At 35.9% G+C, this 15,408-nt stretch overlaps 1 protein-coding gene and 1 long non-coding RNA gene across 17 annotated transcripts in view; one reads left to right on the plus strand and one right to left on the minus strand.

Moving 5' to 3' along the window:
- Window positions 1–659: 659 nt before the first annotated feature.
- Window positions 660–11,575, minus strand: LOC130046903 (uncharacterized). Its single transcript, XR_008795967.1, has 2 exons — window positions 11,424–11,575; window positions 660–926 (listed from the first exon to the last, which is right to left on the minus strand). It is a non-coding gene; the product is annotated as an uncharacterized LOC130046903 (long non-coding RNA).
- Window positions 660–15,408, plus strand: part of LOC125648490 (microtubule-associated protein 2-like) — a 60,886-nt gene continuing 46,137 nt past the window's right edge. For 15 of the 16 annotated variants that reach the window (XM_056140490.1, XM_056140488.1, XM_056140495.1 and 12 more), the window contains exon 1: window positions 660–933. In XM_056140490.1, the coding sequence (XP_055996465.1) occupies window positions 888–933 (46 nt within the window). In that variant the 5' untranslated portion in view covers window positions 660–887. The remainder of the gene's footprint in view (window positions 934–15,408) is intronic. The other variant, XM_056140493.1, reaches the window with a different exon arrangement.

Here is a 15,408-nt window from a genome sequence, read left to right on the forward strand (position 1 = left end):
ATAATTGATTGGTGACTCGGGTTAGCTTTATGACACATGGGTCATTTATCAAATTGATTTTCTAACCTTTGACCTTTAAATTTAGTGGAGCGCACAAAGTGATTAATGTTGTAGAATGAAAAATGGCAGTACATGTGACCAAAAAAGAAGACAGCCTTCGCACTCTTAAGCTGGCTTGTTATGTGTCAGTTGAGATACATCATAAAGGAAGCGCAATTATGCAACATGCACTTGAAATAATGAAAGTTCTGAAGATGTTTTGAGACTACCAGAGCAGGTTCTAGTCATTAAATGTCAGTCAATTTTGGGAAGATTTGCTTAATATATTTGTCAGACTTTGGAGAGAAACCCTTATATTTGTTATGAGACACAAAAGCGGATTTTGTCTTGTAATAATATCATGCCTAATTGCTCTTTAATTACTTGAAAAACATATTAAGTTGTAGTTCTGGCGCATCTTGTTGTCAGACACGGATGTAACTATTATAAATTCATAATGTGCAAGTATGGATGTAAGCCAACTATGAATCTATCGAGTGGTGTCTAAAGTAATGCGTAAGATGCCAAAAGAGGAACATTTCCAGTATGAACTGTTTACTGACAGCATATTCAGAAATTTCATGTGTCTATTGCATTGTATTGTTGTTTTATTTTTGCAGATTACCACATAATATCATCTAACAGTTCCCAGACAATATAATTCACAGAAAGAAACACCCACCCCTTCATCTTCTGCTGAAACACATCCCATAATTCTCAGAGACTAGTCATTGAATATTGGAGAGAGAAAAAAGATTCACGCTTTCTGTTACTTCCACCGCTAACACATAGGCTTGGCTGGTCTGCAGTAGAAAGGCTGCGTCTGGCCCACTCTCTGGTTCCACAGAATGGCTGAATCACCAGAGTCCCAATTTCAGGATCTAAATCTACAAGGTAAGAATGTTAATTGGTCAACAAATGGTGATTGTGGTGTATGATTTTCAGCTGTTATAACATGCAGACTTTTATGCCATTAAGAGGAAAAATTGATGAAAAAATCAATATTGTAGCAGACAGTTTGTATACATGTCTGTGTAAGGAAATCGCTGGAATCCTGTGTAAGTTTGTTCAGGGATACTAAAGCAGAAAAAGATCTTTCACTGAAATATTTGCATCTCATATCTTCAAATACTTGTATTTACTGGTACTGAAAGGAAACATAAGCATCGGAAGTAAACTGCACTATTTAGTGTTGTGCATGATAATTCAGGTGAGTTTAAAATACAAACATGCATGATTTTCCCATTAAATCTGTTTGTTGGATTGTTGAAGGGTGTCCTTTAACTTTCATTGTTTTCTGTGCATTTTAATGCTCTTGATTTACAACTCTTGTTACAACTATACCGCTCCCGAATTTCTTTGTATGATCTACAAGTTTTCATTTACCTGCAATTCTTGTCATTTACACTGTAGATTGCAAGATACTGTTGTTAATGTTCACCTTGTCAATGCTTGTAAATGAAATACAATGCACCGAAAATTCAATTGATGAAAATTTTTAAATAGATTATAAGGCCCGTCATCTCTTTTGGAATGCACACATGACTCGTGAACTCTGTATTGATGCCCCTACCCCTCCATCAAAAAATTAAATGGGGGCAGGAGAGTGTTTTTGTTCAGTTTCTCTGCTTCATAAGAGCTTGAAAATAACCACCCCATCTCTTTCCATCTCATTTGTAATGATATTTTAGTTTGCATGACAGGATGGAATGTGTCCATAATTCTTGTATCTTGGAATATCACAAGTATAATTGTCTGATTCTGTCCGTAGAATTGATCAATATAAACCTCTGATGTATCCCTGGTGGCTGCAGATTAAAATAACGTCTTATGCTACAGTTAGATTAAAAAAAGAGACTCAATCCCAAACAACAAAGGTTGTCCCTACTTTTCTAATATTCTGAACATGATTGAATGCCTGATGTAGTGAATTGTAGGAATTTTCTGCTTTCTTGGTTAGTAAATTGTCCAAACAAGGCAGAATTATATATTGACTGTTTATTTGTTATTGTGAATGGGTCATTGGTTTCTTTGTTAAACAGAGACTTGATCAGTGAATGCAGTTCTTAGCTAGTCATTTAAATATTGATGATTTTTGCGATGCTGTGGTGGATGATTCTGTGTGAAGGCATACATTTACTTCACACATTTGATTTCTTCAGAAAATATACCATTTCAATGTATTGTGTGTTTTTGTACCCATCATGCACTGCATGCACATATATAAGTGGGAGGGATGTAATATATTTAGTCTTTTCTATCTTACTTATTTTCAATTGTGAATCCATCTACATCTGTGCCTCCAATTCCTCATATATGCATATGTAGCTGATTTGTAAAACTGATGAAAGTTAGTTTCATTAAACAGAAATTCTAAGAATTGTTAAAGAAATTTTTTGATGAATAATTCTAAAAATTATGAAAGATATACTGTCAGTGAACTGAATTTAGAAAGAAGAAAAAATTGTTAAAGATGCTTTCAATGGGCTAAAATTCTAAAGTATTGTTAAAGATACTTTTCAATGATCTAAAATTATTTTTAAAAAATACCTGAGTTTGTCAGTATGTTATGAGTGCCCCTGCTGACATTCAAGTTTGAAATATTTGAAAGTCCCAGGATGTAAACACAATGATTTGTGCAAATCAAACAAAAAATGAAATAAAATAAAAATGGAAGTGAAAATTTGTCGATTGACATGAAACTCATACTTGATCATTGTAAAGATATACTAAATATGTATCATTATCAACATTCACAGCAAAAAAAGTCCGAAAACTAACTATGATAAAATATGACAGACAGAAATGAGTAACAATATGCTTTGACCATTTCATGTTGGGGGCAAAAGAAATTGTAAGTAAAATCTTGATGTTTGTAGTTTTAAAAGTTCAAATGTAAAAGGTGAAGGTCACTGAAAGGGAATCCCACAATTCATTACAACTTTTACTACAGCGAGTTATTTTAACTTGGTTCTGGAAAAATTCCCAAAAGGTGTCTCACGGAATGAAATCGAACCCCTCGCTACTATTGCATAAAGAAAAAGTGGTCACGAAAGGCAGCAAAACATTTTTCTTTGCCAAACAAGAGATATTGATCTTCATTGCTTTTAGATTCATGTAGCCTAGAAATGAGATTTCACGGAATTAGTGAAGCATTCTGTTCCGTGGTCATTTTACGGTTGGTCAGACCTGATGTTGTTAACTATTCTCTAGTAGTTGTTCTGAGATTTCGGAAATGTTCTGTCATGCTGAATTTGAACATCATCACTACACTAGGTGTCATTTTGGCATGTTTGTGCCAAAGTTATTTAGTCTATGTCAAAACAATTTGTATGTGTATTTTGGGAAAGGGTGCATGCAGTTACATTGAATTACTGAAATGGGACTATTTTTTGCACTGAACAAATCATATTATCATATAGCAGTAGGTTTCTCATGTAACAAAGAAGACATTTGACAGTATTGATCATAGTTCTTAGAATACTCAAATGTGCCATTCCTCACATTTGGTACAGACTTGATATATTTTCCATGTGTGATGGGGGTGTGAGATACTATTTTTTCCGTGTGTGATGGGGGTGTGAGATTGGGGCGTGAGATACTATTTTTTCCCTGTGTGATGGGGGTGTGAGATACTATTTTTACCTTATGTGATAGGGACATGAGATATTATTTTTCTCCTGTATGATGGGGGTGTGAGATACTATTTTTCTCCTGTATGATGGGGGTGTGAGATACTATATTTTCCATGTGTGATGGGGGTGTGAGATAATTTTTTACCTTATGTGATAGGGACATGAGATACTATTTTTCAATGTGTGATGGGGATGTGAGATACTATTTTTACCTTATGTGATAGGGACATGAGATATTATTTTTCTCCTGTGTGATGGGGGCATGAGATATTATTTTTTCACTGTGTGATGGGGGTGTGAGATACTATTTTTTCCTTGTGTGATGGGGGTGTGAGATAATTTTTTACCTTATGTGATAGGGACATGAGATACTATTTTTCCGTGTGTGATGGGGATGTGAGATACTATTTTTACCTTATGTGATAGGGACATGAGATATTATTTTTCTCCTGTGTGATGGGGACGTGAGATACTATTTTTTCCCGTGTGATGGGGGTGTGAGATACTATTTTTTCCCGTGTGATGGGGGTGTGAGATACTATGTGAGAAGAATACTGCCTCACACTAATTTCTTGTTTCACGGACATTATCCTCTAATAATGGGGTATTTTGATACATGTATAAGAATTTGATCTTGGGTCTTGAGCAATTATTTGTGTACCAGATATATATATATATATGTCTCTTTTTTCGAAGCAAATTTAAAAAAAAAAAAATGTAAACACTGTCTAGAATTATTTCGACTGTGTTACCGGCCTTCTTCAGTCGTGTTTATCTGTGTGAGATAAACACGACTGAGTTAGAAGACCGGTAACACGGTCAAAATATTTCTAGAGAGTGTTTAGATTTATATATATATATATATGTATATATATATATATATATATATATATATATATATGTATATGTATATATATATTTGCAGCACTTTGAAAAAAATTAAAATTTAATACCATAAAATTAAGGAACATTCATGATATTCTCAATTTTAGTACACACATTCCCCCCCCCCCCCCCCCCCCAGACACTGTGACATTGCTTTTAACTTTTGAGAGAGGCTTTGATTTCTAATTAGAAAATATCCAGTGTCTCTCTGCATATGTTGTCGTCAATCATGACTATTGTCCCAAATTAACGAATGTTTTATATTAAAAATCATGGGGCCTGTTTCAATCCTTAAATTAAATGGATTCAGGTTCTTTAAGTGAAGGGCCATGGGAAGTAATTGTGAAGTGTGTGTTTAAATATTCTCTTCCTTAAGAATCACTGAACCAGATAGCCAAATTTTGCACAAAAACATCCATATATATATATATACAGTATAGATTCAATTTTGTTGAAACCATTAACCCAGAGGAGGAAGGGGGAGGGGACAGCAGAGTGGGGGGCCTCAATAGGGGTTTTGAATTTTACATAAAAATGAGTAAGCATCTTTAGGTAGACAAATAACTCCTGGAGCTACAGTGGGAAGTCACAGTCAATGTTTTAGGAATGGAAAGGGAAAATCCTCACAAATCTTTATTTGGACCACAGGGGTACTTATTTTCAAATTAGTATATGAGCTACGAGCACCCTGCTCGGCTAGGCTTGTCCATGACAGACACTCTCGGCTGAAGAGCAGGGCAGCATGAGGAGGAGCACTTACGACCCTGACAATATATGTCTTTGACATACTTAGTTTTAGAATTTGAACTACAAGTGCAAAGGTTTTAATAGGTTAATCCTTGTGACAAGGAATTTCCAATGGCAGATATATCAGGTTGTGGTATTGCCAGCTAGGGTTATTTATATATTTCATGAACTCACTTGATTCTTGTTTGATCATGTATAATCATAAAAGATGTTGCAAAAACATCATAGAATGGAAAAGAAGTAAATGTCATAGGCGTCGGAGTCTTATCTGAGCCGTGACGTACCTCATTGAAAAAAATTATTTTGGAAATCGTCTATTATGTATATACCAGTAATGATCAGAGCTGTCAAATAACGATCAGAGCTGTCAAACTGAACAGCGGTCTGTTTGTAATGTGTACGTAAAAAATACATGCAGAAAAAGTGAAAAGATGGCGATGATACTGGAATGATAAGGCTGCAGCCATAAGACAGAAAGTCTGAAAAGCTGAATGAGTAGAGTGATGCCTCAGCATTAAAGTTCTATGATAACATTACATTACATATATGTTCGTTTTTATACGCCCGTCTTTAGATGGGACGTATAATGGTACAGCGATGTCTGTACGTACGTACGTCCGTCTGTCTTTCCGTCCGTCCGTTCGGGGTTTTCTCTTTATAATTTCATTTCCCTTTCACATATCATGCTGAAACTTGCTGTGTAGCTTCTTTGTGGGTCACTCTAGATCATACTGCAATTTTGATCCATTTCGATCTTTTTTGCAGGAGTTTTGCCCCTTTAGTTGGAAATAATTATTATATGGAGGGAACATAATTTGTCTGCCCTACTCCTCCCAGTTTTCAAGTGAGAGCCTTCTTATTTTGTGGAGTGTTTGTATGGGTATTGAAGATGTGCATGTGGGATGGATTTTGATTTTCTACAATTTTTGAGAAAATTACAGGTTGTTGAACTTAGTCTATTTGGAAATTAATATTCTATGGAGAGTACATAATTTGTCCGCCCTACCCCCCCCCCCCCCCCCCCCCCCAGTTTTCAAGTGAGAACCTTCTTATTTTGTGGAGTGTTTGTATGGGTATTGAAGATGTGCATGTGGGATGGATTTTGATTTTCTACAATTTTTGAGAAAATTACAGGTTGTTGAACTTAGTCTATTTGGAAATTAATATTCTGTGGATGGTGCATAATTTGTCTGCCCAACTCCTCCCACAGTTTTCAAGTGAGGACCATCTTATTTTGTGAAAAACACCCTATGTAAGCATTTCACGGGCGTATTATCTACCGTTTGCGGTACTCTTGTTATAAAAGTGAGACTTGGATCAAAAGTTGAAGATGACCCAATATACAGTAAAACACACTTACAGCAAACACATTTATAATGAATTCATGCTTACAACAGAGTGTTTTTATATCTTCAAGTTCTGATTTTTTTCCTAAATGTAGTTCTAAACTTCTTTGAATATTAATATGATTTGGACAGTATCTTGGTACTTTCATACCTTGGCTTTAGTGAACTTGGAGCAGAACCTGCACTAGTCATTACCTGGGCCATGTAAGATGACCATTTTACATATAAGCAAGGAGGTCCAGACTAAATGTAAATGGGGCCATCATTTTGTTGTTTTCAGTTCTGTTCCATTTTTTGTTATAAGGGGTTTTGGAAAGGTTAGAGTTCAACTTGTTTGGGATTTCAAATCCTGTACTTTGAGCTGTCTGTGAGCAGTACCTGGGAATTTAATTCTTTACTTTGAGCTGTCTGATCATTCTGTAATAGTGTATGGGATTACAATTCTTTACTTTGAGCTGTCTGTGAGCATTCTGTAATAATGTATGGGATTTCAATTCCTGTACTCTGAGCTGTCTGTAAGCAGTATGGGTTTTCAATTCCTGTACTTTGACTGTTTGAGCTGCCTGTTAGCAGTATGGGATTTCAATTTTTTACTCTGAGCTGTCTATGAGCAATATGGGATTTCAGTTCATGTACTTTGAGCTGCTTGTGAGTATTCTGTAAATGTATGGGATTTCAATTCTTTACTCTGAGCTGTCTATGAGCAATATGGGATTTCAGTTCCTGTGCTTTGAGCTGCTTGTGAGTATTCTGTAAATGTATGGGATTTCAATTCTTTACTCTGAGCTGTCTATGAGCAATATGGGATTTCAGTTCCTGTGCTTTGAGCTGCTTGTGAGTATTCTGTAAATGTATGGGATTTCAATTCTTTACTCTGAGCTGTCTATGAGCAATATGAGATTTCATTTCTTTACTCTGAGCTGTCTATGAGCAGTATGGGATTCCAATTCTTTAGTTTGAGCTGTCTGTGAGCAGTATGGGATTTCAATTTTTGTACTTTGAGCTGTCCGTGAGCAGTACCAGGGAATTCAATTCTTTACTTTGAGCTGTCTGTGAGCATTCTGTAATAATGTTTGGGATTTCAATTCCTGTACTCTGAGCTGTCTGTGAGCAGTATGGGTTTTCAATTCCTGTACTTTGACTGTTTGAGCTGCCTGTTAGCAGTATGGGATTCCAATTTTTAGCTCACCTGAACCAAAGGTTCAAGTGAGCTATTCTGATCACATTTTGTCCGGCGTCCGTCTGTCCGTCTGTCTGTCTGTCCGTCTGTCTGTAAACTTTTCACATTTTCGACTTCTTCTCCAGAACCACTGGGCCAATTTCAACCTAACTTGGCCAAAAGTATCCTTGGGTGAAGGGCTTTTAAGTTTGTTCAAATGAAGGGCCATGTCCCTTTCAAAGGGGAGATAATCACAAAAATGCAAAAATAGGGTGGGGTCATTTAAAAATCTTCTCAAGAACCACTGGGCCAGAAGAGCTGAAATTTACCTGAAAGCTTCCTGACATATTGCAGATTCAAGTTTGTTCAAATCATGGCCCCCGGTGGTAGGATGGGGCCACAAGGGGGGATCAAAGTTTTACATACAAATATATAGGGAAAAACTTTAAAAATCTTCTTCTCAAGAACCACTAAGCCAGAAAAGCTGAGATTTACATGAAAGCTTCCTGACATAATGCAGATTCAAGTTTGTTCAAATCATGGGCCCCTGGGGTTGGATGGGGCCACAATAGGGGATCAAAGTTTTACATACAAATATATAGGAAAAATCTTTAAAAATCTTCTTCTCAAGAACCACTAAGCCAGAAAAGCTGATTTTTACATGAAAACTTTCTGACATAGTGCAGATTCAAGTTTGTTCAAATCATGGCCCCCGGGGATAAGATGGGGCCACAAGGGGGGGATCAAAGTTTTACACACAAATATATAGGGAAAAACTTTAAAAATCTTCTTCTCAAGAACCACTAAGCCAGAAAAGCTGAGATTTACATGAAAGCTTCCTGACATAATGCAGATTAAAGTTTGTTCAAATCATGGGCCCCGGGGGTTGGATGGGGCCACAATAGGGGATCAAAGTTTACATACAAATATATAGGAAAAATCTTTAAAAATCTTCTTCTCAAGAACCACTGAGTCAGAAAAGCTGATTTTTACATGAAAACTTCCTGACATAGTGCAGATTCAAGTTTCTTCAAATCATGGCCCCCGGGGATAGGATGGGGCCCCAAGGGGGGATCAAAGTTTTGCACACAAATATATAGGGAAAAACTTTAAAAATCTTCTTCTCAAGAACCACTAAGCCAGAAAAGCTGAGATTTACATGAAAGCTTCCTGACATAATGCAGATTCAAGTTTGTTCAAATCATGGGCCCCTGGGGTTGGATGGGGCCACAATAGGGGATCAAAGTTTTACATACAAATATATAGGAAAAATCTTTAAAAATCTTCTCAAGAACCACTAAGCCAGAAAAGCTGATTTTTACATGAAAACTTTCTGACATAGTGCAGATTCAAGTTTGTTCAAATCATGGCCCCCGGGGATAAGATGGGGCCCCAAGGGGGGATCAGAGTTTTACACACAAATATATAGGGAAAAACTTTTAAAATCTTCTTCTCAAGAACCACTAAGCCAGAAAAGCTGATTTTTACATGAAAACTTTCTGACATAGTGCAGATTCAAGTTTGTTCAAATCATGGCCCCCGGGGATAAGATGGGGCCCCAAGGGGGGGGGGGATCAAAGTTTTACACACAAATATATAGGGAAAAACTTTAAAAATCTTCTTCTCAAGAACCACTAAGCCAGAAAAGCTGATTTTTACATGAAAACTTTCTGACATAGTGCAGATTCAAGTTTGTTCAAATCATGGCCCCCGGGGATAAGATGGGGCCCCAAGGGGGGGGGGGATCAAAGTTTTACACACAAATATATAGGGAAAAACTTTAAAAATCTTCTTCTCAAGAACCACTAAGCCAGAAAAGCTGAGATTTACATGAAAGCTTCCTGACATAATGCAGATTCAAGTTTGTTCAAATCATGGGCTCCGGGGGTTGAATGGGGCCACAATAGGGGATCAAAGTTTTACATACAAATATATAGGAAAAATCTTCTTCTCAAGAACCACTGAGCCAGAAAAGCTGATTTTTACATGAAAACTTTCTGACATAGTGCAGATTCAAGTTTCTTCAAATCATGGGCTCCGGGGGTAGGATGGGGCCACAAGGGGGATCAAAGTTTTACATATAAATATATAGTTAAAATCTTTTTCTCAATAACCACTGAGTCAGAAAAGCTGATATTTACAAGAAAACTTTCTGACATAGTGCAGATTCAAGTTTGTTCAAATCATGGTCCCCAGGGGGTAGGATGGGGCCACAAGTGGGGGGGGGGTCAAAGTTTTACATACAAATATAGAAAAAAGCTTTAAAAGAACCATTGGGCCAAAGAAGTTGACATTTACATGAAAGCTTTCTGACATAGTGTAGATTCAAGTTTGCAAAGGGTAGTTTGGGCCATAATAGAGACCAAGGTTTTACATGCAAATATATATGGAAAGTCTTCAGATATGGGCCAAGGTGACTCAGGTGAGCGATGTGGCCCATGGGCCTCTTGTTTACTCTGAGCTGTCTATGAGCAATATGGGATTTCAGTTCCTGTACTTTGAGCTGCCTGTGAGCATTGTGTAATGATGTGTGGAAAAGAAAATCTTTGTCTGGGATTGATTTTTACGTAAAGTTCAATAATTCTGACATGACAGTCTGTATAGGCACAGCTTGAATCTGTTTAATTCTTGAATTTTCTTTTACCGGTAATATAAAGGAATTTTATTATGTGGTTTAGGAAGTTTATCAATCGGTTTCATAATTGGACTCTGTTGTGACTCGGAGATATATCACTTTTTATGGATACTGTAATTCATCTTGATGTGCAACAAATCTTGTACTTTTTCTGCAGTTAGGGCTGCAATAAAGAAATGCAGACTGCATCCGAATCATTGATCGGGTGATGTCATTTAATTAATATCCAGCATGCCAGAAACATGAGTCATTTAAATCGTCTGATACCTGTGATCAGATCTGAACTATGACATGAGGTCTGCAGAATCTGTTCAATTGCTTCATTTTCAGTCTTTGAACTTAGGGCTGCCATTCCGGATCTGTTGCACATTCTCTCAATGTTCCAGGAATCAATAGTGGTGTAATTTACGAATGACTTTTTAAAGTTGACTACCAGGGGGAATATGGAGTACAGTGCATTTGGTACCATATATTCTCATCATTTAATGGAAGACAAGGAGAAATAGTAGCATTGTATTGTGTAAAATCAATGTTGTTTTAGGTTAGCTTCCATGGATTGCAGCCTTTGTTCATCCTCTAGTCGTTCTCTATTCTCCACTGAAGGCTTTCTCAAGTTACTGTCTAAACTCTTTTGTAGAACTGTAGGCTAAACATTTTAGACTTACACAGCTAATGTCTTCGTCTGAGTTATTGAGACGTGTTTTGTGGAAAATCGATCATTTAGACTTTAAATTGCTTCTCTGCTGCTACAGTTACTATTCAGTCTGCTTGATTACATCAAAGATTATTGCACTTGAAGACTGAAAAATGGTCATTGAGTAGGAAATAGTCAAGATTAACCGTTAATTGCTTTTGTTAGAAAGATGAACATAATATGGACAATTTATGCAATGGTTAGACATAATATTGAAGTATACCATTTTTAAGGCTGTGAAATTCAATTAATATTCAACAAAGTTTATACTTAGTATACATACTTAGTTTCTAAAGGAAAACACAGAGTAGATCTCCAAATTACACATCACTGAAACTGTCATTTTCAACAATGGCCCAGAACACTAAGTACATCATGTAGTGGCTGTCAGTCCTTCTGCTCGTTGTGTAATGTTCAGCCTGATGATGTCATATGTAGGATTCACGTCTGCAAACAAGAGTCAGAAGCTCATATTTCATGGAAGCATTGCTGATGATCTGGGTGTCATGGAATTTAACTAGAAATCATTATTACAGAAATATTTACATTTCCAATGTTTTGGCCTTTGATATCTCTACAAATTTTCCCCGTGATTGTGATGAAGCTGTAAACAATGCTGCGCCTATGGATCTTAATAGATACATTACATCTATTTCAATGGCAGGCAATTCAACAGAAATGAAATTGAATGTAAATATAAACAAATGAAATTTCATTTCTGAAAATACATGAGGATGTGAACTGCAATGCTTCCTGTCGGCCTACTTTTAATGAAGCGCTCACGCTCTTTATGAAGTTTGTCGGCGTGAAGAACTGCAATGCTTCCTGCTGGCCTACTTTTAATGGAGCGCTCACGCTCTTTATGAAGTTTGTCGGCGTGAAGAACTGCAATGCTTCCTGTCAGCCTACTTTTAATGGAGCGCTCATGATCTTTATGAAGTTTGTCGGCGTGAAGAACTGCAATGCTTCCTGCTGGCCTACTTTTAATGGAGCGCTCATGCTCTTTATGAAGTTTGTCGGCGTGAAGAACTGCAATGCTTCCTGTCGGCCTACTTTTAATGGAGCGCTCATGCTCTTTATTAAGTTTGCCAGTGTGAAGTGTCACAGTTCATACCTTCATGCATTTTCAAAAGTGGAATTTACTTCTGAAAAGGATATGTCAGTTGGCAGATTAAATCCATGTGTTATGCACGGATCCAGAAAGTTTTCTGATAGGGATGACCACCCAGACAACTTTTTGCAGAGGGGTTCTATTTTCTTAGCATTGTACTCCTCCAATTGCCCACCAATAATCCTAGACATGTATTTCTATGGCATCCTGACCTAGGCTTCTCTACATACATGTGCTACTGACCATTATTTTGTGAAACTTGGTGATTTTACCTGCAATACCTGCACACATAGGTTGTTGCTTTAAGGTAGCTCCATCCTCATGTGACTTATCAATATTAATGGTTAAAAGTGGAAAAACTTTATTAATTTCCACTCAATATAGTTTAATTCAATTAATAATCAAAGAAAATGTATATGTTGCCACCTTTTTAAAGATGTCAGACATACAAAAACAGAAGTATATATCAACATCAGAAAATCACACATTTTCGTTAAACAGAATAATAAGAATAGATAAAAACTTGTTGAAATGACAAAATTTATATATCAACAGTTTTAAAAAACTGCTAATTCATAAATATGTATAGATTAATTATGGATATTAGGGAAACCAATGTATAATAGACATCCAGTTGAGGAAATTCCAGCACAGGAGTTATTGCCCTTGACAACAATTTTTAAATCATAAATAATTGATTATCTATGGAAAATATAAACTTTTTCAGTATTAAAATATTTTACCAGATTTTTTATTATATCCAGTGAATAATATTCCTCAGAAAGATATATTTCTATCATGCGCAAAGTTTAATTTATTAAGATTTTTGCAAAAACCTATGACGTCACATGAGGATCGATCAACCTTAAGATATGATTGAAATTTTTCATGACCTCCAAGAAAGGTCATAAGGAAAAGGTCATGAAAATAAAAAAAGGCACCGCTTGATAGTCGCTGCTAGCTGTGACAAAATTCGTTTTTTTTTTACTGAATATGATAATTGGGCAATAGTTTGTCACGTCACCGGGAAACAGTTTGTCACGTCACCGGTAAACAGTTCATCATGTGATTGAGTAATAGTTCGTGATGTGATGAACTCTTTCACCCCTGCTCATTTTGTGTACCTTAATTTCTCTGCTGATTAAAGTTCGAAAACAGATAAAAATATGTAATATGAATTCATATAGTAGATTAGGTAATAAGATCAAAGAAAGAAGTTAATGAAATACGAATATGTTGTGTGAATTGGAATATCCAGTAATTTAAAGACAGTTTTATTACTGACACTGACAGACTTAGGAAATTATTTCAGGAGAAAATGGATGATTCTAAGCATGATAAGAACACTTTATGTGCATGTTGATGCAGATGTCGGATGTAAACATTCTCCTGCATCGGATCGATTCATGGTAATCCAAATGCATTGTCGCCGTTCTGTATATTATGCAATATTTTCTAAATAGGGTAAATTGCTTTCCTTTTCCCATGCAACATTGATTTCCAAATTCAACTTTGATATTGGCTCAGCTAGTATGCTGTGTTCTAACATTAAGATTAAATTTAGGACAATACTCGGGTATGTTTTTTTTCATATTCATTAATCTGAAGTACCTTGTGTTGTTTGGGGTTTTTTTCTTTTTTAATTACTGGTACGATGTGTAAATTTGAGAAAATGATGACACATCATATTTTTTACCAATAAAAACAGAAGGAAAATGTAGGCGAGGAATTCAAGATATTTTGAGCACAACAGTATTTATTATTCATAAGGCCAGGTGGCTAGAACAGATATGTGTATATTACCAGTTATTGATACTGGTTATGCATTCCATTGATTCATATAAAAAAAAAAAAACCCCATGATTATTGACCAGAATTTGATACCTCATACATTAATTGATCATACCATTGGGAATAGGGAATTTAATTTTACACCACTTAAATTATTCTCATAAAACTATCCACTGTAGTTCAGGTAATTTCAGGAAAACGTAAGCATGCAGAGGTATCTTTTGAAAGATAATGAGTTTGTCTGAGATAAGCAAAATGTACCATTGAATGGGAATATTTTTCAGGATGATAAGACAATCCCATACTTTAGATGTTCGAGGGGGAAATTTCAGAGAGCAGAATTTCAGAAACTTGATGAAATTTCACAGTTTTGCTGTTATGTTTGCTAATGAATATCAAAAAGAAGGACTGATGCTGGCTATTTGAGAGTTATTGAATATATAATGTTGTTGCAAGGCCATGAATCTTAACACCTACAATTCAGCACTTAATCTAATTGCTTTTTTTTTTTTTTTTTTCAAACACCATTTTATTTAATATCAAGATCAGAATAGGATTGGGCAACATTCAATGCCTATCAATGCCCTCACGTTGTGTAAAAAGCTAAAGTTTAGGGTGGTGTTTTGAGTTATGTATGCCCAGACTTTAGGGTTGTTAGTACATTGTGCTATGTATATCATAGTACTATTACCATTTTTCTGATCAGAAAAGGACAGTCCACGTCTTTACAGAAATCACATCCGATATTAAGCTGATTTACCGGAATGTGTCAACTGGAGATTAAATCAGCATTAATATGAGGAAAACCCTATTTCAGTTGAGTTAGAGCAGAAAAGCATGGCATTGACAATGAGTTGCAGCATGTTTATATACACCAGACAAGCTAGGAATGGCAAAAGGGGGGGGGGGGTCTCTAAATGTAGCTTACCTGATGAATGTACATAGAGCTGTGTAGTGATGCCATAACAGCTGGTTAAAGCTTTGGAAGCTAGGCCATTTCCTTTAATTATAAGCCTGGAATAAGACACAGAGATACATGTATGCTATTTGTCACGAAATATATGGCGTGTTTGGCCATCCATTTTTAATGTTTAAACATACCCATTAACTATAGTTCTTACTTTGATATTTACATTTCCAATGTTTTTGCCTTCGATATCTTTACCAATTGTAATGATAGCCATTTCATCATGAATGTGATGCAGATATGAACAATGCACATAATGATTATTATGAATCTTGATAAATATAGTATGTCTATTTTAATGGCTGGAAATTCTGATAGAAATGAAATTAGAATATGTATAGATATAAGAAATGAATTTCATTTCTGAAAGTACATAAGGGTATGAACAGAAATGCTCAT

The sequence above is a fragment of the Ostrea edulis genome, chromosome 6 (genome assembly GCF_947568905.1).
Source record: "Ostrea edulis chromosome 6, xbOstEdul1.1, whole genome shotgun sequence".
NCBI classification, from domain to species: domain Eukaryota; kingdom Metazoa; phylum Mollusca; class Bivalvia; order Ostreida; family Ostreidae; genus Ostrea; species Ostrea edulis.